This window comes from Colletotrichum godetiae (genome assembly GCF_030913485.1).
Source record: "Colletotrichum godetiae strain CBS 193.32 chromosome Unknown BDP55scaffold_1, whole genome shotgun sequence".
In the NCBI taxonomy this organism is placed as follows: Eukaryota; Fungi; Ascomycota; class Sordariomycetes; order Glomerellales; family Glomerellaceae; genus Colletotrichum; species Colletotrichum godetiae.
The window spans coordinates 1,389,100-1,415,738 of NW_026851249.1; the positions used below are offsets into that span (position 1 = coordinate 1,389,100).

At 55.3% G+C, this 26,639-nt stretch overlaps 10 protein-coding genes across 10 annotated transcripts; 4 read left to right on the forward strand and 6 right to left on the reverse strand.

Moving 5' to 3' along the window:
- Nucleotides 1–2,005: 2,005 nt before the first annotated feature.
- Nucleotides 2,006–3,035, reverse strand: BDP55DRAFT_14821 (uncharacterized protein). The gene has a single exon (XM_060565596.1). It carries the CDS (start codon nucleotides 2,915–2,917, stop codon nucleotides 2,258–2,260), a length of 660 nt encoding a protein of 219 aa, XP_060437002.1. The 5' UTR covers nucleotides 2,918–3,035; the 3' UTR covers nucleotides 2,006–2,257.
- A 118-nt stretch (nucleotides 3,036–3,153) lies between these two features.
- On the forward strand, nucleotides 3,154–6,600 carry BDP55DRAFT_538063 (uncharacterized protein; the record flags this gene model as incomplete). Its single annotated transcript, XM_060567907.1, has 1 exon — nucleotides 3,154–6,600. One exon carries the CDS (start codon nucleotides 3,154–3,156, stop codon nucleotides 6,598–6,600), a length of 3,447 nt encoding a protein of 1,148 aa, XP_060437003.1.
- Nucleotides 6,601–7,367: 767 nt separating this feature from the next.
- Nucleotides 7,368–8,695, forward strand: BDP55DRAFT_640994 (oxidoreductase). The gene has a single exon (XM_060573372.1). It carries the CDS (start codon nucleotides 7,676–7,678, stop codon nucleotides 8,537–8,539), a length of 864 nt encoding a protein of 287 aa, XP_060437004.1. The 5' UTR covers nucleotides 7,368–7,675; the 3' UTR covers nucleotides 8,540–8,695.
- Nucleotides 8,696–10,501, reverse strand: BDP55DRAFT_569930 (BRCA1 C terminus domain-containing protein). Its single transcript, XM_060570741.1, has 2 exons — nucleotides 10,109–10,501; nucleotides 8,696–9,936 (listed from the first exon to the last, which is right to left on the reverse strand). Exons 1-2 carry the CDS (start codon nucleotides 10,178–10,180, stop codon nucleotides 8,836–8,838), a joined length of 1,173 nt encoding a protein of 390 aa, XP_060437005.1. The 5' UTR covers nucleotides 10,181–10,501; the 3' UTR covers nucleotides 8,696–8,835.
- A 133-nt stretch (nucleotides 10,502–10,634) lies between these two features.
- On the reverse strand, nucleotides 10,635–12,637 carry BDP55DRAFT_640996 (uncharacterized protein). The gene has a single exon (XM_060573373.1). The coding sequence runs from the start codon at nucleotides 12,220–12,222 to the stop codon at nucleotides 11,023–11,025; it is 1,200 nt and encodes a 399-aa protein (XP_060437006.1). The 5' UTR covers nucleotides 12,223–12,637; the 3' UTR covers nucleotides 10,635–11,022.
- A 4-nt stretch (nucleotides 12,638–12,641) lies between these two features.
- Nucleotides 12,642–14,295, forward strand: BDP55DRAFT_641000 (uncharacterized protein). The gene is made up of 4 exons (XM_060573374.1): nucleotides 12,642–13,072; nucleotides 13,336–13,414; nucleotides 13,552–13,938; nucleotides 13,980–14,295. The coding sequence occupies exons 1-3, from the start codon at nucleotides 13,052–13,054 to the stop codon at nucleotides 13,935–13,937; spliced, it is 486 nt and encodes a 161-aa protein (XP_060437007.1). The 5' UTR covers nucleotides 12,642–13,051; the 3' UTR covers nucleotide 13,938; nucleotides 13,980–14,295.
- Nucleotides 14,271–16,893, reverse strand: BDP55DRAFT_699741 (uncharacterized protein). Its single transcript, XM_060577903.1, has 3 exons — nucleotides 16,634–16,893; nucleotides 14,816–16,580; nucleotides 14,271–14,762 (listed from the first exon to the last, which is right to left on the reverse strand). Exons 1-3 carry the CDS (start codon nucleotides 16,841–16,843, stop codon nucleotides 14,731–14,733), a joined length of 2,007 nt encoding a protein of 668 aa, XP_060437008.1. The 5' UTR covers nucleotides 16,844–16,893; the 3' UTR covers nucleotides 14,271–14,730.
- A 1,523-nt stretch (nucleotides 16,894–18,416) lies between these two features.
- BDP55DRAFT_722488 (uncharacterized protein) lies at nucleotides 18,417–18,699 on the reverse strand (the record flags this gene model as incomplete). Its single annotated transcript, XM_060578615.1, has 2 exons — nucleotides 18,417–18,593; nucleotides 18,652–18,699. The coding sequence occupies 2 exons, from the start codon at nucleotides 18,697–18,699 to the stop codon at nucleotides 18,417–18,419; spliced, it is 225 nt and encodes a 74-aa protein (XP_060437009.1).
- Nucleotides 18,700–19,921: 1,222 nt separating this feature from the next.
- BDP55DRAFT_538068 (DNA repair protein) lies at nucleotides 19,922–22,775 on the forward strand (the record flags this gene model as incomplete). The annotated part of the gene is made up of 2 exons (XM_060567908.1): nucleotides 19,922–19,963; nucleotides 20,016–22,775. The coding sequence occupies 2 exons, from the start codon at nucleotides 19,922–19,924 to the stop codon at nucleotides 22,773–22,775; spliced, it is 2,802 nt and encodes a 933-aa protein (XP_060437010.1).
- Nucleotides 22,776–23,340: 565 nt separating this feature from the next.
- Nucleotides 23,341–23,624, reverse strand: BDP55DRAFT_722490 (uncharacterized protein; the record flags this gene model as incomplete). Its single annotated transcript, XM_060578616.1, has 2 exons — nucleotides 23,341–23,535; nucleotides 23,604–23,624. The coding sequence occupies 2 exons, from the start codon at nucleotides 23,622–23,624 to the stop codon at nucleotides 23,341–23,343; spliced, it is 216 nt and encodes a 71-aa protein (XP_060437011.1).
- Between the last annotated feature and the right edge of the window lie 3,015 nt (nucleotides 23,625–26,639).

A 26,639-nucleotide genomic window follows, 5' to 3' on the forward strand; every position in this document is an offset into this window, starting at 1 on the left:
TCACGGTGACATGTCACGTCACTCTCGGGCACCTCGCACCCTTTTTTTTTTTTTTACTGGTGGTGGACCTGAAAGGTGCAGTAGGAATTCAGGACTAGGGAGGAGGAACTAGCGCTTGAGCCCGTTGCCGGCGTTGGGACGGCCGGGTTTTGGACTGTGAGATGTTTGTGAGTCGTCGCTGTTAGTGAGAGACTCTGCTTCTGTCCGACGACCTTGGCTTTAAGACATGAGAAGCTTTAGGAGGCTAGGCCGGCGGGAACATGCCGAAGCTCATTATGCTTCCATTATTTCCACCTCGCTCATTTGGCGGTGAGTTTGACTGACATTGTGTGTAAAGAATCCAAGATTGCAAATGAAATGAAGGCTCATTGTGTGTTATCAAACACAACGTACATGTGAGACATCATCAACCGAGAAAACGGCCGACATTCTCTGCATGCCTACCTAGTTAAAAGTATTTTATCTTGTATCCGTAGAAAACTCATAATTATAAACGGAAGACGGCCTGGGAGATGACGGAGAGAAGCCAAAACAAGCCACAAATGTCCTGCCACTCTTGCGGACGGACACGGAATCGACTTAGTTCCTTACTTAGTTCCCTAGTCACCACTCATTCGTAGCCATTCTCCTTCTAGCTGGGCTCTCGCCATATGAAAACGGTCGCATCATTGCCTCTTTCGAAACTCTGTTTTCTCATACCAATCTTGGATAAGCCCGTCAAATTACGTCGACAACAACTCGGGCCGATCAACATCAAGAGAGACTAAACCTCAGATGAAAACAATACAAGCAATCACAAGGCAGGCTGAACAATTGACAACAACGCCAAAAGAATGCAGCATCATTCCATTGAGCATCTGACACAAGAGGCTGCCGCCCCAGTGTTTGGTCACACCGAGGACAAGAACAAGACACCTCAGAAAGTAACACCAACCGAGGAATTCCGGCTTCTATTTTGCACTTTTCCACCAAGACAACTTCTCGCCGTGGCAAGAGAAGAATGACAACTTGACAAGTATCTTTCTAACAAGGCGGTCTCTCACAGGTCTGACCGTGATGAACACCCTTGCTGCACATCACCGCCCACCATTGAGAAGTGCAGCGAATCTCATCGCTATCGCTTCGCATCGTTGCATATGCTGCCACCGTGCGCGCTGTACCCCTACCGCATATCCCTGGCCAGGGTCACCCAGCGTCCTGGGCACCGTCAACTTCTCCTCGACCTCCAGGCTCCGAGTCTGGCTCTTTTTCTCATCTTCCGTTTATCCTCCTCTCCTTCAGGGATATGCCCTCCTAGCTTGCCTGGTAACCGAGCAAATGGGGACGAACGGGCTGGGTCCTTGTCCCACACACGCCAGATGTGATGATCGTCGTTTCTTTTTCTAACCCCCGGTCCACCGTCCGTCTGCCATCTTCACGCGCAAACCCGCTCTTGGTCTGCACTCTGCTGCCGGACGTAACCAGAACCAGGTTTGTCGAGCTGTCAACCTGGACCCGTCTGCCTGCCTGCTGGATTTCTTCCGATGACAGACTGGCAGAGAGCAGACAGGACAAGAAAAGCAAACTTCCCCTTGCAGTATTGCTCCGAACCCACTGGCTTGCACCGGGATGCTCTCAACCCGGGTGCTCCATCTGTCAAGTTGTCAAGTTTCCAAGTTTGTGTGTCTCCTTTCGCCGCCGATACCGCGTACTTGGTCACATCTCAGCAAACCCAATGCTGCGGCCTCGCTTCCGAATCTGGGACTGGAATTGACTCTCGTCTCCGCCCGAGCACTCTCCTCAAGTCAAAAGAGTGACACACACTGGGTACACTACACGTCTCCGAGTGGTGGACCGTCCTGGGAGCTGCAAGGCGCCGGCAAGAAGAAACATCACGGAGCTCCAGTGTGGCGCTGTCAAACTGGGTTATCCTTTTTCTTCGCATCTGGCTTTGGGCTTCCATAGGCATCCGTATCGTATCGTTCTTTTATTTGACTCTTCTGGCTCTGTTCTCTCCAAGACCTGCTACTTTTTTCTTCGCCGTCACGCCACGTTCGCGCCCCCGTATGTCCCAGATTTCTGCCACAAGTGTTGTCTCTGGGGAAGAAGCCTCGTGGACGTTCGCGCCCCGAAAGCTACCTTAAACGAAGAATAAGAAAAATAAATTGCGAGCAAAGGCCAGCCCGACCCCGAGTCTCAGCGCCACGAGTCCACCGAGCGGCCCCTAGACGAAGCGTACTAGACTCTCTTAGTGACGACGCCTTCTTCCTCCCTTGATCTACCCTGAGGGAGGTCCCTCAGGTTCCTCCTGTCCCCCCCCCCACCAGTGACCTCCACCTCCTCCGCCGCCGCCGCCGCGCCGCGTCTGCGGTTGTTGGTCTCTTCGCTTCTTCTTCCCTTGCGCCAAATTGGGTCCTTTTCTACCTCCCCCCCTAGGCCCTGGAGTTCCATCTCGCGAGCGACTTGTGGACGAGGTGAGGTAACTCGAGAAAGTCTGATCATGGCGTTCCGCCTTCGAGGCCGCTAGCTCTCGTTCCCAATTATTTTGCACGGACGCCTCCCCGCGATGGTTTGACGCTTCCCACTTCCACCGTCTGCCACCGTCTGCCTCCCCTCCCGCACTCTTTCGTCCCAACGGTCCGTCGCCCGGAGGGATAAGGACATATATCGATCCCCTACCGTCCGCAGTCCTGGCGTTCCCAGAGAAGAGAGAGCGAGCGGGAGATGATCCAAGTGTTGCTCCATGAACCCTAAGCCTGCTATTGTTTTGTTTCCGTTCATCTCTCTTTCCCACCTTTCCCAAAGGCTTTCCCTCTCTCTTACACCAAACCTCATTCGTTGCCTTTTCAGAGGTCGATGAGTAAACGTCACCCATAGACGCAAACAGTAAAGCTCGGTACCTACTTCGATCTCGCCTCGCCTTTTGCGTAACCATCATTCCACCTCTTCGACGTGTGTCGCCAAAGGACTCGTCTCAGCCAAATCTGTTTGCTGCGCCGCAGGCGAGTTACTAAGTCGAAAACACGCTCCATCCTTGTGCGACCCTCTCTCGCAAAACATATTGCGCATCCGGACCCTTTTCCCTGACTGGTCTCTTGGAGGAATAGCTTCGGGCATGCGGTCTCAAGGCAACACATTTCACAGTTGAAGCTTCCCGCCGAGGGGAAAAACAAAATGGTCTTTTCAGAGAATTCAGTCAACAGACGCAGCGGTGTCATGGTCGTCTCATCGAATACAGGTCCGCCACGGCTCGACCTCGCACTCGCCCGGGGCCGCCGCGGCACGTTTGACAGCTTCGACAGCGGCAGCGAACGCGGATTCCACCCTCGCACGGCGCGGTCGTCCAACGACCTCTTCACACAAGCCCTCAGCAGGATCGATACGGCAGATTGCGACTCGGAATGGGGCGCGGTGCGCGCGAGCGCCAGGGAGAACTGCGACAGAGGGGGCATGGCGGATCTCATCGACTTCTTCAGGACCACGTCGCCGCCGCCAGAGTTTCCTTTACAACAGTCCCTCTTTGAAGATGACGCCGCCGCCACCGTCGCCACCGAATCCCGGGAGCAGCAGCAGCAGCGGGACAGATGGGGACTGCTGAAAAAGTTGCGCCGGCCGCGCACGCGGGCTAGGTCAGAGTCGCCCGTCCGCCGGCCCCGGACCGCAGGACTTCCCAACTCTGCCGTCGCGTCCAAGACGAGCAGCGGCAACTCGCATATCGCAATCTCCATCCCGTTGGAGTACTGCCATGTAGGACCCGACTCTGACTGGGCCCTCGCCATCTTCAACGCCACGCCACCATTACCCCCGACTCCCCCGGTGAGAAATAGCGACGAGGAAACCAGAAACGGCGTCAGGCCTTATGCTAGTGAGCGTACGGTCACTGTCCTCAAGACTGTCAGCGAGAAGGGATCCATCTCTACGCTCGACACGATGAGCACCAGGAGGGGATGCAAGGGCTCGGTGTCGATATGGCCCAAGATCAACCCCAACCCCATGAGCCCGCCCAGGACGCCTTACACGACACCTCCGGGCAGCTTGCGTGGGCGCTCGTCAATGTCAAAGACTAGACGCGACCGGCTGCCTCCTCCGCCGCCTCAGTACGCTGAGCTGCCGGCTGAGCCCGTCCATGTAGCCAAAAACTCTTTCAGCGGTCTCGATAAGGAGTGCGGGTTCACTAGGGGTGAGGCTCAAATCCCAAATACCAAGAGACCCAGGGCCAGAACAACACCAAGGCGGCCCGAGAATATCGTGCTGCCGCCGAGGAGGTCGAGCATCAAGATCGTGAGGCCGCAATCGGATGCGGTCTTGGACAGTCAGAGGTCAATCGATGGCATCCTTGGCGGTGGCGGTTCGCAACGCCAGAGTGTGCTGTCGGACGGCCCTCAACTGAGCCCTGGGGCCTTTTCAGAGGCACACTCCATCAGTCCAAGCATCGCAACTACAGAATTGTCTGAGCCGGTCATATCGAGCGCACGTTCTGCAAAAGCATACTCAATGGCATCTATCAAGCAAGCCGACATGCCGGTTCTACCATCCCGGCAGTCCTTTTCTGTCCGGCCGGGGAGTAGCGACACAGCGCAGACCACTCTGGTGGGAGAGTCCCTAGCTTCTAGGAACCCCTCCACAAGGACTGCTGCCTCGAGGCAAAGTCGCAAGGAGCGTGTCAAGTCTCTCAAGCAAAGAGACATGGATGCGCTGCGAGCCCTTACGAGACAAGGACCCCAAGACGAGGACGGCGAGGTGACGCCAAGGCCCAGGACCTGCGAGACGGTCATCAGCTCCCTGCGCCTCCCTTCTCGAGATGGGACGTTCGGATCCAAGGATCACCTCCCGCAGACAAAGTTGTCTGCCACGAACTTGGCACACATGGCCAAGTCTCACAAGAAGTCGACAAAACATAACAAACACGGTACTGCAACAAAAATATCAGACTGGCAGGCCACGCAAGATACCGAGACGGAGACCCCGGGATGGGAGACTACGCAAGAGGAGCTGACGCCCGGCTGGGAAACCGCACAGGAGACGCCCACAATCGACTGGGAAAAGACGCCGTTCCTAGGGGACATCACGGCGGCTGACTATCGGGTCTCGACAGATACCGGCGCCGGCACGTTCGGAAACGGGGACGTAAGAGACAGCACGCTCAGCTCCGAGCCGCCTCGTCGGTGGGGGAGCCTTCACCGCGCCAGCTGGGCGAGCTCGGTACCGCTCTTGGACCGTATAGGAAGCTTCGCGCCGTCCGACGCGAGCGTCGCCCAAGCAGTGGAGATGGATGACAGCCACGCAGTCCCGCAACCAGCGCGCATGACGCGCGCCGACTCCGGTACTCTTTCACAAGCAGACGCGGACCGGCTGTGCTCAAACCGCTTCAGCTTCATCACGTCCGACGATAAGGTCAAGATCGACCTTGCGGACGACAACCAGTCTATCGCGGGTAGCATTGCCGCCTTTCCCAAGCCCGGCTGCGGCCCTCGTCTGAGCGCCATCATGCCCGTCGCCGAGGTCGTTCCCTCGCTTCCAGTCGACGAGCGGTGGTCTGCGTCGACGCTCAACTCGCCAGTGACGGTCATCGAGGTCTCGCACCCCCCCTTTGCGACGAGCCAACCGCCGGGACAGGCCCCGACGCACGTTGCTCGCCCACACACCGCGGGCAACACCAACCCAGTACTCTTCAACACCGCCAGGGCCGAGGGACACAACGACTCCTCCGACAGCAGACGGGAACTGACTACGTCGACCGACGACGGCGACGCAGACGAAACCGCAACCCTACGCCCGAAAAGCCTCCGCTCACAAGACGGAGAACCCGAAGCAGAAGCAAACCGGGACCCCGGCAGCCTACTCACAATGTCGGCCCGCGAACTCCGCAACCACTACGCCAACCTCCGCAGCGTCCAGGTCAACAACCTCGCGCACGATATGCTCCGCAACCAGGAACGTCTCGAGCTGCGCATGCACCAGCAGGAGCGGAACCAGATGCTCTTCATCGAGCGCCTCGAGCGCTGCATGAGCGACCTGCGCAGCCTCCCCGGGTCGCCCCTGTTCGGCCCCGGACCGCGGGGGACAGCCCTCGACTGGCCTCTCTGCGGCGGCGGCGTTGGCCTCGGTGGTCTTGTTGGTGACGATGGCGGAGACGACTACGTCTACGAAGAGCAGCACATCAGCCGCGATGCGAGACACGAGGTCCGCGTGCGGAGGACGGGCCGCATACGCGGGAACACCACCAGCACCACCGCCAGTAGAACATCCCAACGGCAGCGGCAGTCCGAGGAGTCCCACACTCGGGGGAACGGCGGTGCCGTTCGACGCGGCGGAGACTTTGACGACTTTGACGGGGACTTTGTGAACCTCATCCACCCCAGACAGAGGCGCCCGTCGACCTCGCACGAGATCACCCCTCGCACCAGCGTCAGCATCAGCGGTGGCGGCAGGGCGGTCCGGGGAAGCAGGCACCAGGCGGTGATGATGCAGCCGCTCATCACGCGCGGTGGGCTGGACGCCATGGAGCCGTTAATCCGGGAGCTGCAGCTTGCTTCGCGGGTGAGTCTGGAGGCGGCGCGGACGGATCCGAGGACGGAGACGCCGTTGCCGGATACGGGGTATTACTATAGTATGATTTGAGGCTTTGTCCGAGATGGCAGGGCTCTGTTCCTCATGTTCTACCTTTACTCATCTTGATTTTTCTTTTTCTTCTTTTCGTATCTCATCGTGTTTGATGAGGCCTTTTCTTTGGCTCGGAGGTGGGATTCGGCCGGTTGTTCGATGGCGTGGATTTCTTAGCCTTTATGATATGAAAGGTGTAAGCTATGGGTTAGCTATTTGATGATGACTATTTTCCTTTGTCTGGAGGGGGGCATGTGATGGGTTTTCGGTGTTATCTCAAGGAAATCAGTCACTTGTGGGATGGAGGATCTCAGGATGGCGGATCATGAGAAGTGAGTATACCCAGAGCTCACGGCAGAGTTTTAGTTTAGTGTTTCTTCCCTTCTTTTATTTACTCTTCTCCTTTGCTATCACACCCATATCATGAGCACTGTACACACATCTGCGCTGCTGATGCCAGCCGCGATGAAGAATGAAAAGATACCTATTTTTGCTTTTTCTCAACCACTTGTCCTGCACATGCGTGAGACGTATCAAATGATTTGTTATCAAAGTGAGCTTGTCGATGGAGAGTATCTATGCTGCCTGCATCCCCACGATCCGTAAGGTAGGCAGATCGACGAGATCGAGGTCCAGATCTGCTGTCTAAATCTCAACCAATGACGTCGTCTGTACATGTGATGGCGGGACCCTTGCAGTAGCTCGTTTCCGGAAGACGTCGATCTTCAATCATTCTTTGGGGGCTAGCGTTTTTTCTGGTTTCCCCATTGTATCAAAAAAGTCATGATGTCTTTGACCCGGAATCTTTGTGGAGCTCAGAAACTCAATTCAAGAGCTGGAATCTTGGTTTCTTTTAGATCATATGTAGCTAACCACTAAATTATCTAGCCAAATCAAGCTGATCCCCCACGACGCTCATTCTCCTATCTTCTTGCCAATTGCAACGTGGGACAGTCATTCTTATTCATCGTGACTTGGATGAGATACACACCATCATCCTCATCAGCTGAAGCTATACAGACCACATCCCACCACCTTCTCACGCCCAACGGCCAGAAAGCTCACCAAATACAAACACCACAGAGCAAACATCATGTCCCGCCCATGGATCCTCATCGCCCCCGCCTCCCGCGGCATAGGCGCCCACCTAACCCGCCACCTCCTCCGCACAACCACCGCCCCGATCCTCGCAACATGCCGCTCCGCCGACACCACCGCCGTAAAGCACTCCATCCTGTCCTCCCTAACCTCTGACGACGAACCAAAATCCCACTCCTCCCCCGCCGCCAAAGAAACAGAAGACCTCGCCTCCCGCCTCAAAGTAATCCGCCTCGACGTCACCTCGGAACCCACAATCGCCGCCGCCGCCGCCGAAGCAGCGACCTTGTTTCCCTCCTCGACGCACCACCTCCGTCTCGCGCTCGCTACGCCGGGGATCCTGCACCCTGAAAAGAGTCCCTCGCAGATTGACTATGATAACGCGCTGGAGACATTTCGGGTGAATACCCTGGGGCAGATGATGCTCATGAAGCACTTTTCCCCCTTCCTCCCCAAGAAATCCATCAAGCTTTCGACGTCAACGGATGATGAAGCGAGAGGTCTACCTCCATCCCACGCCGTCTGGGCAGCCATGTCGGCACGCGTAGGTTCCACGGCGGATAACCGCAAGGGCGGGTGGTACAGCTACCGCGCCTCCAAGGCGGGCGTCACGTCTCTTGCGAAATCGCTCGATCTCTGGCTGGCTGCGCGGAGCGGCGAGCGGGCCATGGCTGTGGCGTATCACCCGGGCACCGTCAAGACTGGGTTGTCAAAGGGATTCTGGGATACGGTGCCTGAGGGGAAGCTGTTTGAGCCCGAGTATGCGGTGGAGAGGATGTGTAAGGTTCTCACTGAGGAAGTTGGGATTGAAGGGAGGGGTAGGTTTTGGGATTGGGCTGGCAAGGAGATTTTGCCGTGAGAAACGGGAGCTTTCAATGTTGAATGAAGAAGAAAGGGAGACGAGGTGCCGTGGATGGGTGTTTAGACTCCCACAGGTGGGAGTGATATGATCGTTCAAGATATCAAAGGGGAGACGAAAAGGCAGATTTAGCATCGTCATCATTCCATGACAACTGATTCTATAAAAGTCGTGAAGAAACGGCTAGTTGTACACGAGACGCGACGACATCTCTGGGTAACTCCGTGCTGTGAAAGAACTCCTTCCGAATCACCTCCAATCATTCTCATCCCTCAAACACGAGATGAACCCCCGCCTCACAAGGCTACATCCTGGAAGGATGCGCCGTCAGGAGAGACGCCCGGCTTCTCCCCCTTTGTCGGATTGTCCTCGTCTCCCTTGCCGTCCTCGCTGTCCTCGTCCGACTCCTCCTTTGGCCGGTGCGCGAGGTTCTGCTCGTCCTTGTCTTCCAGCCGCACCTTTTGCTCCTCTTGGTCCACAATCCGCTTCTGTTCCGCCTCTCTCTCTTCGTCGCCGGAAGCCGGCTCTTCTTCCGCCTTGCTGAGGGGGTTCTCGACTTCGGGGGACTTGACGGACGACGTGGCAGCCGCATCACCGTTGCCCTCTGGCGTGCTGGCGGCCGGGGGTGTCGGCAGCTCCTTCTGCGTCGGTGGTGTCTGTTGCGGCTGGGGCGTCTGCTGGAGTTCGTCGCTCGAGGGTCCGGGTCTAAGGGCGTCGAGGTAGAACTTTGTCACACCCAGGATGCGTCCGTTCTTCTCGCACGCTTCAACCCACTCGGGGCGCACGACGGGAATGTTGGTCTCGACGGCCTTCTCCCACGCCAGGCCGCGGCCCTCGGTGGTGACAAAGTGCGTCGTATCAATGCGGACGCTGTCGACAATCTTGGCGCCGATACGGTCGACCGCCGCGGAAAGCGCCTCTCTGGTGGCAGGGGGCATGATGCCCGTGGTGATGGTGATGCCGCTGAGATCCGTCATCTTGTGGGTGCGCACGGTGACCTTTTCGGAGCTGAGGGTGCCGGCGGTGGTGCGCAGGACGAGGTGGAAGGTGTAGTCTGTGTCGACAGCAAGACCGCTAATCTTTGTGCTGTGCATCTGCAGAGGGCGGGGGATGTTGCCGGCCTTTTGGCCGTTGCGGTGGAGGGAGAGGGAGAGGATGTCGGCGGTGGCGAGCTCGATGGGGTCCCATTCGAGGACAACGGAGGTCTGGGTCGCGTTGCGGCAGCGCAGGACGGGTGTCGTGGGCGAGCTGGCGCCAAAGGACGAGTAGATGCGGTCCTGGAGCTCGCGGAAGGCATGCTCGGTCTTGGCCTCTGAGCCTAGGTTACGGGCGACGGTGATGTCGACGATGCTGCCGGAGGAGATGTTGGGAGGGAGCAGGATAGACGGGAACTCGATCTGGTAGCTTGGAATTAGTATAGGATCTCAAGAGTAGGCGAATATGATATTGATGAGTGGAATGGAAGCCAGGGCGGGAGAAAGAGCGCGGTGCCTTTCGACCATATGGCTTCCCTCGCAAGCTGCCCCTAGTTCATCGCCAAGAGTGCAGAGTGCATGAGATATAACGTACCAAACGCTTGTCCGGCGTCAGAAGAACCGTGACGCCGGCGTCAACCTTGCCGACGGTCAATGAGACGAGCATCGTGAACTGTGCCTGCTGGTGTTGATGCTTCTTCCCGGTTTTCGAAGCGTGGTACGTAATTGTAAGGTTGTTTGTGTTTCCCGTCTTCGGCCAAGGGGGGTATGTTGGTTCAATTGCGCAGGGTCGGGTGCCGATTCCGTAGGTCTTTCGTCTCGGCTCGGTTCCAAGGGCGGGTTATCGCGATGGGTTCGGTATGGAGGTGGCCAGGTGGGTGAGCATGAAATTGTTGCCAGCGATGCTTGTGTATGCGAGACACATATGCTGGATCGAGAGAGGTACAAACGCCAGTCACAGTTAATTACCAGGTTGGCAGCTCCAGACGTCTCGGCTGGCAGCTCTGCGCTAACGATATGATTCGTCGCCAGCAACTCTGCAACTGCCTTCCAAGGAGTTGAGGTGGCTGGGTACGTACCTGCCCCGTGCTTCACCTCAGTTATCATTCTTCAGTTCCCAGTAGGTATCTATCTACCTCACCTCACCTTAAGGCATTGAATTCGTCTTATTGTTCGTTAGATACCAGGATGGGATACTTTGCGGGCCATTTCAACTTCTTCCCTTTGTGCTTAAGATGCAGTGAGACATACTGAAATCCCCATCGTTGCGGACTCTTTCTCCTGATTGTGTACTGTGATGTAAAGACCGCTGCCTTGCCATGAAAGATATCAGTAACAAAGGCAGCCTTGGACCGTTTCCCTCTCTTCAAACAAAGTCATGGCTTCTATCCGGGGGTATCATTTGTAGAGTTATGTTACACAGACTCCAGCCGAGGCTGTCATCATGAAAGACTGCCCATACCTTCTGTCGATAATGAGACCAGATCTTTCCAGCTCCGAACGTCCTCGTCACGCCCAGAGTTGGCCCGATTTCAGGGGCCTTTCTGCTTCGATCCGGCGCTTCTCCTCAGCGGCCTTTTGTCTCCGCTCCTTCCGCCTGAGCTGCCTTTCCTCCTTGATTCGCAACTGTGCTTCTTCCCGCTCCAGTCTCCTCTGCCGCCATACCGCCTCCTTCTGGAACTCTTCTTCCCGCCATTCATCCTCTCGCCGCTTCGCTTCTGCTTTCGCCTCGTCTTCCCGTCGCTTCCGTTCGTCTTCCCGCTCAATCTCTTTCCGTGCTCTCTCCTCCAGCTTTGCATCGTACTCGCGTTGCCACCGCTCCGGGTTCTGCTCCGCGTCCTTGAGTTCAATCAGACGGTCCACGGCCACGTCCATGGCCGCTCGCAGATCGGCCTTGGGGAGCCTCTTTACCACATCGGCGGGTAGCCTGGCAGTAAGAGCAATCGTACCCTTCAAATCGCCTTTCAAGGAAGTGCCCTTCCCTGTGCCCCACTTGGGCCTTTTCAGACGTCCCTCGGGATCGTAGCCTCTGGCATCCAGGGCGGCGTGAAGCTCGCGCCTCATGGTCCTCCTGGCAGTGTTCACAACGAGTGGTCCTCCATGCGCGGTGACTCCGTACAGCCAAATCCAGAGCGGCATGGTCTCCTTCATCTGCTCGTACCTATGCCTATAGAGGACCGAGTAGGGATGCTCGCTCATCGTCTCGACAAAGTACTCCCTGTCCCAGTTTCTCATGACATGCCGCGGAGATATCTGTATCTTGAGTTGCTCGAACATTTGATCCAATTCGCCGGGGAGGTGCACCATTCGGTAGTCCAAGGCGGCCAGCCCAATGTCGAGGTCAAGGAATATCCTTTTGAAGCGATGTTCCTTTCGTAAAGTCTTGAAGTCGACCGGGTGCGGGGGTGGCCTGTGTGGTCGAACTGATGGGAGCTTTGAAGCGTCTTCCTTGGAAGCCTTCAAGTCTTCGCCGCGTAGCCGCCGTTTTATCTCGTCCATCTTGTCCTTGCGCTGTCTGCCACGTTCCTCGAACCAATAATCTTTATTTTCTTTCTCTTGTCGACGCCTTTCGAGGGTCCAACTTAGCTCCTTTGCAGAACGGCCAAGTCGTCTTGAGCAAGAGAACCAGGCCGCCTGTGTCGCCAGGGGTGTGCCAAGAGGCAGTCTTCGCATTGTGCCAGTGACATGTTGAAGCCGCATCGGCATCATCGCATGGGCGTCGCCGGGGGCGGTCCTCGGGTAGTCATAACTCGACGGTGAGCTCCGCCGATGGTATTGTAAGATACGGCCGATAGGTCAGTTCGATTTCGTAGAGACCGCTCTCTAGATTTCAAAAGGCGACGAGGCGCGAATGTGCCATCTGCAATCTGTAGGTAAGCTCCGACTGTCGAAGAAGAGATCCATTGTAGGCCAAGCTCTCCCAAAATGGCTTAGGTAAGTATCGAAAAGCTTAGACCACCAGAAAGTGGATCACTGGTGCCACGAATGGCAGGCCGACTGTGGCTCAGCCAAATTCAATGGGCTGATGGAGATTGGTGAAGGACACACCGTGACGCCCAAATGAAAATGTGAGCCACAGCGCACCTTTCTCAATTTGGTGACGGTGACCACATAAAGATCCCACCCCACTTGACTCATCTGCACTGCAGGAGAGAGAAAAAAACCGAGCCAGTCCGTTTCAACATCATTCGCCCCTTCCCACTTGAAAGAAACCCACAATCACATTGCACCTCACAGGCTCACAGAGAGCGGCAGTAGCCAGCCCACCTCAGCGACAGGACCCCCTGTTCCGTTAGATCACTGCCCTGCACCGCTCCTGCACAAAAAAGCAACCCACCACAGCCACACCTTAGAGCCCAAAGCCCAAAAGCACCACCATTTTTTGTTCGGGGGGCGCTTTCCAAACGCACAATAAAGCCCACCGCCCACTTTCGCACTTCCTTTCGACATCTCGCTCTCTCTCCCACTTCCAACCAACCCACCCCCCTTCACATCCTACCTATACCGCTGAGAACCGGAATTCTCACGAGTAGTCAAGATGCCCAAGAACAAGGGAAAAGTAGGTTGGCCCCTTCAAGCCCAGTTGTCCTTCCAGTCTCCCCCATCCAAGAAGATTTTCCCTCTCTACCTCTCTCTTGGAGCCGTGTGGACAGTCGAAAACCACCCCTCCCCCTGCTTAGTTGCGCGCCCCGCCAACAACCCCGCCCCCTCCTTGCTACTGCTCGATACACACACGACGCACATTGACGATGATGATGTTGATGATGCCACTGGTGATGGGAAATAAGACGCTTCGATCATGAAGACTAACAACCAAAACAGGGAGGAAAGAACCGCAGACGTGGAAAGAACGAGTCTGACCACGAGAAGCGTGAGCTCACCTTCAAGGAGGATGGCCAAGGTTAGTTCATCACTCATCCAAACCGAAAAAAGAAAAAAAAAAACATCGGACGCGTTTCCACCACCACTTCATGATACGGTAGAACACCTCAAAGCAAGAAGCGCATCACAACTAACCTTCCCCCCTCTCTCCCACAGAATACGCCCAAGTCGTGAAGATGCTCGGCAACGGCCGCCTCGAAGCCCAGTGCTTCGACGGCGTCAAGCGCCTCGCCAACATCCGCGGCAAGCTCCGCAAGAAGGTCTGGATCAACCAGGGCGACATCATCCTCCTCTCCCTGCGCGAGTACCAGGACGACAAGGGCGACGTCATCCTCAAATACACCGCCGACGAGGCCCGTTCCCTCAAGGCCTACGGCGAGCTCCCCGAGTCCGCCAAGATCAACGAGACGGATACCTACGGCGCCGAGGGCGACGGCGACTGCAACTTTGAGTTTGACGACGACCGCGACTCGGAGGAGAGCGAGGACGAGGGCGCCGCTGGTGGTGCCGGCAAGAAGGAGGTTGATATTGATGACATTTAAAAACAATTGTCCTCTTTTGTCGTTGCCCCCTCTTCAACACTCCACATCAGAGTGTTGAGACAGAATGCCCCGAAACCTTCCCACTTCTCAATTTCTTATCCGTCTTTCCTACCGCTAGACGGCGAGAGGTGGGAACGCTGTCTTCTCTCTCTCAAACACTGCGGCCGTTACATTCTGTTATCGGCTGTAGGGTTCCGCGACAGTCAAGGTGTCAAGGGTGGTGCGTTGGACGGGCCATGGTGGGAGAGACGTCATGGCTTGTCAAATCATCAGAACGATAGATCTTACCTCTTTGCGCTTGAGTAATTAAATTTCATTTTGGTCAGTGGCTTTGCGCCGCTCGCCAAAGTTCATCATATCTTGCTTGCCTCTCTCACTCAAAGTGACATGTCAGAACGAGCAGCTACTGGAACGAGGAGCCTGTGTAACAAGGAGATGGCGTGACGCATTTGAATTTTGTTTGGTTCCAATTTCTTACATGCGGCCAGCGGGCTTGCTACAATAGCAATATTGTCCTATTTCTACCCTACTGCCGTCTCCAGATGCGGCGGACACGCCGAGCATCTCTTTGGTACCCCGGGTTTGACCAACCGAAGAACTGTGATGCTTTTTGACCGTACCCGCCCGCCTAATCCCTAAATGTGCAGCTGTCACTCTGGATAGCCAAGAATCGAATACGATGTAATACTGCTTCAAATCGTCTGAGAAGCCTAGGTCTCGACTTGCGGTACCGTTTCGATATGGCCCGAAGGCTTTCTTTATACTCTTCCCTCGAGCCTCACGCACACATCGATCACCAGTCGTCGTTATCGCTCCTCTCATCGTCTAGTGATACGTTAGTAACGATATAATAGCAGCACACCTTGGGCTTTACTTACCACTTCTGCTAACTTTCTCCTTTCTCTTCTGGAGTGCAGCGGCGAGAGCGTTGGCCATGTCACCACCACCACCAGGTGCCACGCCGGCTGGAGGCAGGCCGCTTCCATGAGGACCACTGTCACTACCGCCACCAACTGTGGCATTGCTTCTGTCGCGGATCTGACTCCGATCCACCTTCTTCAGCGCCCTGATACCACCAGCCTTCTGAATATCTCCCAAGACGGCCGAGCGCGAAGAGTCCGGTTGAGGAACGGGAACACCGGATGAGTACCCAGAGTCTCGGTTGGGCATAGGGGGTGGTGGAGGAGGTCCGCCCAAGGCTCCCGGGGGCGGAGGTGGTGGCGGCGGGGGAGGTGCCCCTGCTCCGGGAGGCGGCGGAGGGGGAGGTGCCCCTGCTCCGGGAGGCGGCGGAGGGGGAGGTGCCCCTGCTCCGGGAGGCGGCGGAGGGGGCGCAGGCGGCGCGTTGTTTAACGGAGGTAGAGGAGGAGCCGGAGGTGCATTGGAGGAGGGCAATGGCGGCGGCGGGGGAGCATTCGATGTTGGGAGAGGTGGCGGTGAGGTGGGGAGAGGCGGCGGAGGAGGAGCGCTTGATGATGGCAATGGCGGCGGTGGAGGAGGCAGAGGCGGACTGCCAAGCGCAGGAGGTGGTGGCACAGGTCGTGAAGACAAGGGCGGCAACGGTGGTGCCTCTGACGCCGGAGCTTTCGGAGGAAGTGGCGGGCCATCCGAACGTGGGGGCGGCGGCGGCGGGACAGGTCCTCGACTCGGAGGTGGTGGACCCTGCCTTGCCCCGGGAAATGCGGGCGGTACGCCGAATTTGTGACCAGCAGGCCTTTCTTCCTCCTGCATTGGCGTTTTGGGTGGTCGTGGCGGAGGAGGGGGCCCAGGGTTTGCTGGCCCACCGCGTATGGCGTTGACTGAACCTCCCAAAGCATGTGCGAGTTTGCCGGCATCTGGTAGAGGAGGCGGTACAGCGAATCGACTTCTTGACGCTTCTGGCGCTGGAGGTTCGCTCGGGGGTGTCGGTTCTCTATTGACAGCAGGCGTCTCTGCTTTTCCTGACCTCCTAGCAGGCGGGGGTGCAGGCGGCGCTGCGCCGCGCCTGGGGGCGGGCGGAGGCGGTGGTAGGCGTGGGCCGTCTGAATGACTTCCCCCTGAAGGAGGCGGCGGAGGAGGCGCTCTTCCGTTTCGAAGTTCAAGACCATTTGTATGAGGAGCTGGCGGAGGAGGCGGAGGAGGAGCATGACTCCGAGCGCCAGCCATTAGTTTCTCTTGCTCCTCCTTCAAGAATTCAACAATGAACTCTTGGTTCTCCTTGATGAACTCATCCGTCAGTCCCTTATCTCGGAGATCTTGGCCGAAATTCTCCCGCCATTGAGGGTCGAAGGCATCAAGAACAGCGAATTCTGAAGATTTATGGCCACCATTCAGAGAAGGCATACGGCCATGTGGCAGGTTCGACCGCGGGGAGTCGGGAGGGGTAGGTGCCGCAGCATGTCGGCCACCAAAGAGACCTCCGAGTAAACCATGTTTGTGTGCGGCAGCCTGGGAGGCACCTCCAAATGGTGTCGACCTCGTGGCTCTGCTTGCGTTCTTTTCTCTATCGTCCATTTTCTTCTTGAATTGCTTCGCTTCCTTCTCGTCGGTGAAGGAGAGGCCGGCGAGACATTCTTCAATTTCAAAGCTGTGGAAGTAAGTGCGATCTTGATTGTAGCTCCACGTGTCGAATATTTCCTGGTCCCAGATGACACCGCGGTTTCCAGACTTTGAGCATGTCAGCCAAAATTGCAAGAGGCGCCGAGAGCGCAGTCACTCACTGAAATATCCACCATCTTGAGCCAGTATGTGTTGCCGACGAGATCATTTGACAGGACGATGGCGCCCTGAATTCCTGTTTGGGTCCATCTCGCGGGGTTGGGGTAAGCAACGTATAGCCTAGCAACAGCTACGGCCTGGATCTTGTTGGTCTGCTTGGGGACGAAGCGCTTGACCGTCTCCTTATCGTCGTCGCTCAATATCGACGGCATGGTGGCGGCAGGAAGAGGAGGGGTCGCCGGAGGGGATGGGAGGGGAGGGGAGGTGAGAGAGTCTTCGTTGGGACCGATCGGGTGAGGTGTCGTTGTTCGTATGTAGTTGAATCAAGGTGGAATTGGAATTGGGACGAGGTGGAGTGGTTGTATGGGTCGTGTGCTTGCAGGAGCCGCGGCAGCAGAGGCAGGAGCCACGTTTGGTCGTAGTGGTTTGCGTTGTACGCGTGTGTAGGCGATGGCAAGTGGCGCTTAGTAGTTGGTGAATGGGCTGGGCAAACAGACACCTCCTCTTTCGGGATGGCGCTTCGTGGGTTGATCGCTTTCAGTAGGTAAGGTAGCAAGGACGACAAGGACCCCGAGACAAGTCAACCAAGTGCCGTCGCTTGTCGGTGTTTGGAGGCAGCAGGGTACAGCGTACAGTACTTTGTACAGCACCTCAGGTACGGTAGAAAGGTACAGCTAGTACCAGGACGATGCTTCGCTATGCAATGCGGTATGTGAGGCAGCCACTCTGCGTCCGACAAAAAGCAAGCTGCGTGGGAGAGTGATAAGCTTGTGGTCAAAGATGCCAGAGCTTCCGGGTCCGGGGGCGTTTCATGAAATGTGGAATCGCATCACTCAACGGGGGAACCCTGAAATACCATGTAATTGGGCTTGCGGAATGGCTGAAGGAGGAGAAGGTTGTGCCGGGTGAGGATGAGGTCCGGGTGGTTGTATGTGAGATGGTGTGTGTGCGTGCAGTGTGCGAATGGATGGGATAATCGGCAAGTCTGGGACCTGACAGAATGGGAGATGAAATGGCGTACGATTGTTGGACTTACTTGGGACAGAATGACCGCCCAAAGACTCCTCCACTGGGCCTACCTTACGCAGCCCGCCCAGCGGAGGTTGGCGAGTGGGCTGGACGGAACTCGTAACCGGCCCTGGGCCACGGCGGGCTGGTGGCTGAGTCGTTCGTTTCAGTGGACTTTGGCTGGGATGTTTCTCTCCCCCGGGCGCTGCTCGGGCGTCTGTCCATTTGCTCAGGCCCCGGTCTCTCGCTGTCGGATTGTCCTTGCCGCGTATTAAACACTGGCACCAGCCACACTAGGTATGTTTGCACCGCCACGTGGAACGCAGAGGAAGTCTGTCGTCATTGTGGGACGCGCAACGTTCAGCGTAAGGTAAGGTCGCATTACTGCTTTCCGAAGATACCTACTAACGACGGGCATGGGTCGATACGGGAATAGAGGCGTCTGACGATCTCCAGAAGATTTCACGACCAATCTAACTACTATGCTGCCCTCTGGTCCATCCTCACCATATCCTCACTGAACCAAAAGGTATTGCAGTCAACGTTTCAACTCGTTTAGACCTGCGCGATGTTGATGGCCAAGGGAACCCAGCCCATATCAATGGTATCAGGTTATGTGAAATTTGATTCATGAGTGTATTGGTAGTATTAAGATGGCTTTATCCACCGACCAATTCCCGAGTCTCCGTGCTCAGTTCGTTTCCCATAGTCTACAATTCGTAACTGGTCATACAGGGTCATGCATCGCGAAAGATGCTGCCTCATCGTCATGTTGGTTTATTTGTTCAAAGCCTCCGCCTTGGCTCGGCGCTCCTCCTTGGTTCCCTCCTCTTGAGCGTTGAAATCCTTGGGGACGGCAGGGCCGGGATGCGCTTGGTGAGCAGCAAACTTGGGGTCGCCGCTGCCACTCTCCTGGATGGGCTGAGTGCTGAACTGCTTCTCCTTGTCGGAGTTCTACCAAGGTGTCAGCTTCGCAGCTTTGGGTTATGAATGAGGGGTAGATGCTACTCACGTCACCCTTGGTGATGTTGTTGACGAGTTCCTTAACCTTGTCGGCCATGTTGAATATTGTTTGATTGCTTGGGTGGTTTGGTTTGAAGAGTCTTTGGTGGTTTGATGAATCGGTATTGTGATGAGTAGTCAAAGTAGAAGCAAGCAAGAGTAGGACAATGGACTGTTTATAAACTATCTCTGCTGGTGGCTTACATGTGAGTTGAGGCAGGTCACTGCGGTACGTGGAAGGTTGCGACGGCCGATGACGTCGTCCCGCCCGCAGAGGGGTAGAGGCAGTCACAACCCCGCGAGCAACATCCCCGCTTACTTGGAAGGCCTCCTATGCAAAGACACTTTTGTTGCCTTTTGATTGTGCGATTGGCTCTCTGCGTGTACCGCCCGTAGCCGGGCCCCTTCAACAGCCATTGATCTTGGCGTATCTGGATGGGAAGATGCTGGCCAGATGCTGGCCAGACTCCTGCGCGTCACCGGCGAATTGCGTGCATATCACGAGGGCCGCTAACGTGCAAGAGGATGGGCCAAAAACTTGACAGGAGACGGCCGGCTTTCCAGTGACAAGCACGCCATGCTCCATAACCCCACGGTTGCATCTACCAGTGATCGCTGCCGGGTCTTGTCGATTCGATGCGGTGTTGGCGCAAAGCAGGATTGCTGTTGAAGATCCCAAGATGTCTTGTTCCAGTGACCACGGGGTGATTCTAAGAGCCAACTAGTCTGCAAGTGAAATAAGGTAGGTAGAGTACGAAACCCGAGATCATCTTGGTGGGCGTTGAGATTCCGAGTGATGCACCTGCTTCAACTGTGTAGAGCCATGTCTTTGGCAAAGTGACTGGACTAACACCCACCGCCCGGGCGTTCTAAGCTTACATGTTAGCGCGCGCACCTTGTCTCGAACAATAGTTTCTTGGGCTCGGTTGACCATGGCTATTTCTGAGAGGAGCCAGTACCTTATTGCCCGAGGGTACTTTCCTCATGAGTTCGTTCTCTCTCAGATGATATAAAGGAATAGTAGCCATCGCGGTGTAAATAGCCATCTGACTTCCTGAAGTTGAACGTCTTGCTTGAAGTTGTGTTGATTTTGTACAGTAAGAGTCGACTACACAACACTGTACAATCCAAGCCATCTGAGCTGTGCGCGGCACTGTATGTCAGCGGGAGTCATGGAACTCTAGTGGTGACCTCAGTCCGGATCCAGTCATGATCGATCCAAGCATGTCTCCCGGCAGCTTTCAACCACAGTCGGTGCCCACAGCTAGTCACGATGCACCATGTCAACCAACGCTCAGCCGGTCAAGCTCTCTCTTCCCCTTGTAAGTTCTTCACGTCAATTATCAGGTGTTTCACCAGACTGATCTCTCCCAGGAATACCAGCAGAGCCTCTTCCAGGAGCTGCGGAATGAAGATGAGCTCGTCGTCCTCGCCCGTGGGCTGGGGCTCATGAGGCTCGTCACAAACTTGCTTCATTCCTACGATGCGGCAGGAAACAACCTGATTATTCTTGTTGGGGCCGAGGATCGCGAAAACAATTGGATTGGAGAAGCCCTGGCCGAGCATGCCGCAATCAGCCAGTCGCCCAACGCGAGGGGGCTCACGGTCGTCAACACCGACTTCACCAGTGTCGGCGCAAGAGAAAAGATGTACACCCGTGGCGGCATCTTTAGCATCACCTCGCGCATTCTCGTCGTTGATCTCCTGACGAATCTTCTCGACACCGAGAAGGTCACCGGTCTCATCGTTTTACATGCCGATCGCGTCGTGGCCACGTCGCTTGAGGCCTTCATTCTGCGAATATATCGACAGAAAAACAAAGCCGGCTTTCTCAAGGCGTTCGCCGACAATCCAGACCCATTCTCGACCGGCTTCTCGCCATTGACCACCATGATGAGGAACCTCTTTCTGAGAAAGGCGTCATTGTGGCCACGCTTCCACGTGACGGTGGCAGAGTCTCTGGAGGGCAAGAAAACGGCAGAGGTGATTGAGTTGAACATCTCAATGAGCGAACCCATGCGAGACATTCAAAATGCAATTCTTGAATGTGTTGAAGTCAGCATCCACGAGCTGAAGAAAGGCAACACGGGCCTGGAGATGGAGGATTGGAACCTCGACAGTGCCTTGCATAAGAACTTTGACGTGATCATCAGAAGGCAGCTCGACCCTAACTGGCACAGAGTTAGCTGGAAGACTCGACAGATCGTCAACGACTTGAGCGTCCTTCGTGGCATGCTCTCGTCCGTTCTCTCCCTTGACGCCGTCTCATTCTTGCAACATTTAGATACCATCCATGCAGCACATTCGCCGCCTCCGGGGTCAACGAGGCAAAACCAGTCCCCTTGGTTGTTCCTTGACGCAGCGCAGACCATTTTCGAGACGGCGCGGCGTCGAGTCTACTCTGCCAGCGCAAAAGCTGCAACAGCAGATGCGAATATTGACTCACTTCGCCCTGTTCTTGAAGAGCAGCCGAAATGGGCTTGGCTGGCGGACGTCTTGACAGAGATTGATAACAGCATGCATTTTGACCCTCCGGCCCGCGACGATTCCAACGGCACCATTCTCATCATGTGTGGTGATACGAATACTTGCAGGCAACTCCGAGACTACTTGCAGACCATGTATTTCAAGCCAAAAGTCGAGAAGGACCCGACGAAAGATGATGACGATGAGGAAGACTCGGCATCAGCAGCTTTCATGATGAGGCGGAAGCTGCGCAACTATCTACGATGGAAACGGGAATTTGCACAGGTCAACGCTACGCTCTTTTCCGAAAACCAAAAGGCTCTGAATGGCGCCACCGATCGTAACGGCCAGCGGCTTCGGGGCAAGGCACCGTCAAACAAGCGGAGGCGCATGCGAGGCGGCGGTATGACTGGAACAGCCCAGGGGCGGGCCGACAACGGCAGCATCCTCCAATTCTTTGAGAAGCCCACGGATGTCGAAGACCTCATGGCCGAGGTGCAAATCACAGAGGAGGAAGCGGACCAAAAGCCAGAGATCGTCACCGACCCCCTGGAAAACATGGAAGACTTTTTCCAACTGTACGAGATGCAGGATCTGGTCGTCATCCACGCCTACGATGGGGATCAGGACGAGCACGTATTGGAGGAGGTGAAGCCGCGGTACATCATCATGTACGAGCCCGACGCCGCCTTCATCCGCCGCGTCGAGGTCTACCGGTCGTCCCACAACGACAGAAACGTCCGGGTCTACTTTATGTACTACGGCGAGTCGGTCGAGGAGCAGCGGTACCTGTCGAGTGTGCGCCGCGAAAAGGACGCCTTTACGAAGCTTATCAAGGAGCGGGCGTCCATGTCCCTGGTGATGACGGTCGACCCCCACGGCGCCGAAGATCCGCAGGAGGCCTTCCTGCGCACAATCAACACCAGGATCGCCGGCGGCGGCCGTCTCGCCGCCACGGCGCAACCGCCCCGCGTCGTCGTCGACGTGCGCGAGTTCCGCTCCTCGCTCCCCTCGCTCCTGCACGGCCGGTCCATGATCATCGTCCCCTGCATGCTTACGGTCGGCGACTACGTCCTCTCGCCCAACATCTGCGTCGAGCGCAAGTCCATCTCCGATCTCATCTCGTCTTTCAAGGACGGCCGTCTCTACGCGCAGTGCGAGACCATGTTCCAGCACTATAAGAGCGCCATGCTCCTCATCGAGTTCGACCAGAACAAGTCTTTTACGCTGGAGCCCTTTGCCGATTTGTCGGGCAGCCTCAACAGCATCGCGCCGACGAATGTGTCATCGGACCTACAGTCCAAGCTCGTCCTGCTTACGCTGGCGTTCCCGAAGCTGCGCATCATCTGGTCCTCCTCGCCGTACCAAACAGCCGAGATCTTTGAGTCGCTCAAGGCGCAGGAGGACGAGCCGGATCCCATCGCCGCGGTGCGCGCCGGGCTCGATAAGGATATGCAGGCCGAGGATCAGGCTTTCAACCTGGAGCCGCAGGAGATGCTGGGTGCTGTGCCGGGGATCAATCCCAAGAATATTATGCGGCTCGTGCTGGCGACGGAGAATTTACGGGAGGTTGCCAACTTGACGGAGAAAGAGCTGGAGCCGATGATCGGAAAGGAATCTGGGCGGCAGGTGTATGGATTTTTTAACCGTAATGTACTGGAAGACTAAGTATCATACCAAAATGAGCAATTGTGTCAACATATAATACCTTGTAGCAAATTAATTACTGTGGACAACACAGTCGGTCGGAAAATGTTAGATCTTCGAATCTCAGTCCAAACTATCGAACTTACTGCGATAAATCGATCCGCATATAAATTTTAGATTCAACACAATCTCTCCTTTGATATAACTCTGCAAAGTTATTACATTGCAAAGAATAATTCCAATTCCTTAAAAGATATCAAAAGTGGAAACGCGAGAGATGCCAGAGGACAAGCGTTCCAATATCATGACGGTACAACAAAGAATTTGTGGATATTTTGATATACCATTGAAGCTAGGCTAGTGGTATCTGGGTATCGTAAGGGAAAATAGAAAATTCGTCTGGGGGTATGCTGTCAAAGCCTGATTCGCGTCGCGCTCTTCATTAATCTTCATCCTCCTCTCTGGCTCCTCTTCCCCTCGTAATGTCTGCATAATCGCGAAAGAATTTCGAATTGAGGTCGTACATCAATCATGTTGGCTCAATCCCTTCCATCTCATGTATATGATTTGGGGTGGGAGGGACGGCTTAGACGTGACTTCTAGTCGTAGTCTTGTGGCGACGTCCACCGCCGCCGCGACGACCGCAGTATCCACAGGTGAGGAAGCTGATGATGATGTTGCAGAAGGAGACGATGCCGCCGATGATGGCGTGAAGGATGCCTCCGATGCCTGAGATGACGGAGGTGAGGCAGTTGCCGATGGTCCGGAAGACGGATTGGACCTGTAGGGGAGGCAAAGTCAGTTCATGGTCTCTGTGCCGTGGGAAAGTGCAACTAGAGTTTTACTTACACAAGAGACGACGGCACCCATTTTTGCGGTGTGATGGTTTGTTTGGGAGGGTGTGGATTGGTTGTAGAAGTGTTGGGAGATAACCTCGAAGGTGTCTGTGATGTTTGATGGTGTTGGCGTTGATGAGATGAGCTACAGTGAAAAGTCGAGGTAGAAGGAAAAGGAAGAAAGGGATTTATATACAAACTGAACGCCAAAGCAGCTCGGAATGCGCAACGGCAAGGCCACCCCCTTGTGACTTGCCAAGCAGACACACCTTACATCACAGCAGAGCGGTGACACCATTACGAAATAAGGTACCTACCTACATCCTCTCCTCCGTCCCCGCCATCGTCGATTTTCGACGGTCAGCGGTAAGGTAAAAGGAATGGTATCGTATCACACATTACCCTAATTTCCGGGTCGTTTTAGACGCTAGGAGAATTGGGGGAGGTGTGCGGGATGCCTGGGCCGCTGGGACTCTGACCTTGGGAGAGAGAGAGTGCGAGGCGTGCAAGTGCCTTCAAAGGGATCTGCTAGCCGGGACACCACATGGTGACGTCAATGTGGTAATCTCCCGTGATACATCACCTTTTTTTTTTTCTTTTCTTCTCATCCCTTCCCTTTACCTAAGATACTACGGCACGTACCTTACGGTACTTACCCCAGTCTTTTTTTGTGTCTGATGTACCCCCTCGGATTCCTTCAATGGGCGAATTCGGTCGGTATTGTCTCTAAACCAATCGGCCGAGGGAGACAATCTGCAGAGTTGCCTATCTCAAATGAGTAGAAAATTCGAGACGAGGTGTGATCACCCACTCACCCACACACCCCGGCCGCATCAAGGTTTCTGATCCCCATCACACGACGACATTTCACAGGGCCGGAGCGAATGCACCGTCCAGAAGGAGCGACCGGTTCGAGTCGTTGGACACAACGTTGGGACGGTTGGAGGTGTGAATGGTGCCCGTTTTGGGTGGCTCCCCTCCACACTTATTGCGACTACATCAGTAACCTTACGTTAGCCCGCAGGAAGATGTTCACTACGGATACCGACACGAGTCTGCATCGATGGAGTTTGATTGCACGTCGGGCGCTCCCAAGCTCCATCCATGATTGGAGACCAAACATGTCATGGTGCAGTTCGCAACCAAAGAAACAGAGAAAAGTACCTAGCGCCCTAGCCACGAGCTTCTGTGTGGCCAAGGAGACAACGTGGTGGCTGCTGGCGTCGCATTTGTGGCGGTCATTGCGGCTGTCTCATTTCCCATACACCCAAGGTAGTAGGTAGCTCCCTTCCCTCCTCCAAACAGGTTCCTGTGAAGAGATGACATCGTTCGTCTGGGCGTTCGGTGTGCGCTGTACAGAGTGCCTATGGGATAGGGATGAGAGGGCCATGACGTATGCGGCTCGGGGAATTCTTCACTTCTGCTGGGGACGGGAGGAGGTTGAGACTGGGATGTTGATTGAGTTTGTGTGGAGAACTGCGCTGCACTGCGTCACACTTCTCTCAGACTCTCTCTCTCTCTCTCCCCCTCTCACTGTCTCACAGACACAGAAATTGCTGTTGGGGGGCGACAACGGGTGACGGGTAGCGCGCCCCGGTGCGGCGTGACCTTGCTCATCCCGTATCCCCAGTCTTCCTAATTCTCTGGCCGGATGTTCAAACTTTCTATGAGGCGCCTTCCTCGGGAGGTTTCACGAAGGGTCTGGAATGGTCTTTGAGGCCTGGGCGTCGTACGTGATGGCTGGGGTGCGGTGATCTTGTCTCGGACGATGCACCTTCATACTTTTATTTTATTTTATCGCGGGCTGCGAGCTACAGTACGAGCTGCGATCCCGTGTGAATCCTTGAATCCTTAGGTCTTTGCAGTTCGCCGCCCTTGCCTTTCGGGATGGAGTGTTCATCTTGACGCAGATGTCGGCTTGTGCCGGCCGCCTGTGAGGACGCACCCGCTTGGGGAACCTGGAATGGACAGGGCTGCACCCTGGGCTGTTTGGGGACGATCTTTGGAGAAGCGCAATGGACGGCATCGTCACTGGCTCGCGGTGCTGCGTGCCTGGATAATCAGAGTTTGGGGATGTTCTGAATCCCCTGACCCTTGTCCGTTCAGATGCTTTCTGCTTAAAGGTTTTCTTCGGGTTGAAAGTTGACTGGCTACTGGATCTCGAGAATTGTTGGAGCTCTGGTCTACCAGTTTTAGATTTGTTGAACTCGGTAGGTTTGAGTGTTTTGATCGTGACGTTCCCCGGCTCACTAGGGTCTGGCGTTGTGTCAAGACGAACTCTCACTTCGGGCAGTACCATACCGCGGTTGACATCGAGTTGCCTGTTCGCTAAATGGTAAATCGATGCGTGTGGACATTGGATATGATATACTCCGTAATAACGGCAAAGGTTTAAAGTGGATCAGGGAAAGCTTGATATGTGGTTGAAGCCTTCGACTGACATCGCGAGGTTTAGGGCCATACGGGACGAGGACGACAGAGACTATGGAATAATTGCAGTTGCTAATGAACAACAAGGATACTACGACGAGAAAGCAACCAAGTGGGTGACAAAATCGTTTGCCGCTCTGTCCTCTAGCTCGACTCCTCCTATTACTGTTATTCCGACTATTCCTATTATTTCAATCTTTTCCAAGTATTCTTATGATTTTTGTTATTTCTGTTCCCATTCTCCTCTTATACACGTTTCTTGGAGAATACTCTGTAGAAAAGAAGATAAAGAATATTAGTGAGGCCAGCAGCATAATCGTTTGTTGACCAATATCCTAATTTGTCACCCTCTGGGCGTCTAAGTTACGAGGCAATAATGTTAGGATTTGGAAACAGCAATTCAGAAAGGCATCAAATGCAACTCGTCAGTGTAGACAGTAGAGTGCCACGATGATTGTGTGTATTGTGGCGCAGGCTACTAGTTGATAGACCCGATGATCTAGATGTGGCTGATTGAAGAACTCGGGCCAGGCACATGCCGCTACAGCGGTTCCGGTATCCGTACGCCCAGGATGCTGGGGCAGTGGTAGGTACTCGACGGAGTTACGTATTCGTTCGA

Coding starts and splice junctions, on each gene's coding strand:
- BDP55DRAFT_640994 (XM_060573372.1), top strand. CDS start 7,676: ATGTCCCGCCCATGGATCCTCATCGCCCCCGCCTCCCGCGGCATAGGC.
- BDP55DRAFT_569930 (XM_060570741.1), bottom strand. CDS start 10,180: ATGCTCGTCTCATTGACCGTCGGCAAGGTTGACGCCGGCGTCACGGTT. Junction 9,937..10,108: donor TGACGCCGGACAAGCGTTTG/GTACGTTATATC, acceptor CCAAGCTACCAG/ATCGAGTTCCCGTCTATCCT.
- BDP55DRAFT_14821 (XM_060565596.1), bottom strand. CDS start 2,917: ATGATGGTTACGCAAAAGGCGAGGCGAGATCGAAGTAGGTACCGAGCT.
- BDP55DRAFT_640996 (XM_060573373.1), bottom strand. CDS start 12,222: ATGATGCCGATGCGGCTTCAACATGTCACTGGCACAATGCGAAGACTG.
- BDP55DRAFT_641000 (XM_060573374.1), top strand. CDS start 13,052: ATGCCCAAGAACAAGGGAAAA. Junction 13,073..13,335: donor TGCCCAAGAACAAGGGAAAA/GTAGGTTGGCCC, acceptor CAACCAAAACAG/GGAGGAAAGAACCGCAGACG. Junction 13,415..13,551: donor CTTCAAGGAGGATGGCCAAG/GTTAGTTCATCA, acceptor TCTCTCCCACAG/AATACGCCCAAGTCGTGAAG.
- BDP55DRAFT_699741 (XM_060577903.1), bottom strand. CDS start 16,843: ATGCCGTCGATATTGAGCGACGACGATAAGGAGACGGTCAAGCGCTTC. Junction 16,581..16,633: donor TCAAGATGGTGGATATTTCA/GTGAGTGACTGC, acceptor ACATGCTCAAAG/TCTGGAAACCGCGGTGTCAT. Junction 14,763..14,815: donor GGAGAAAGTTAGCAGAAGTG/GTAAGTAAAGCC, acceptor ACGTATCACTAG/ACGATGAGAGGAGCGATAAC.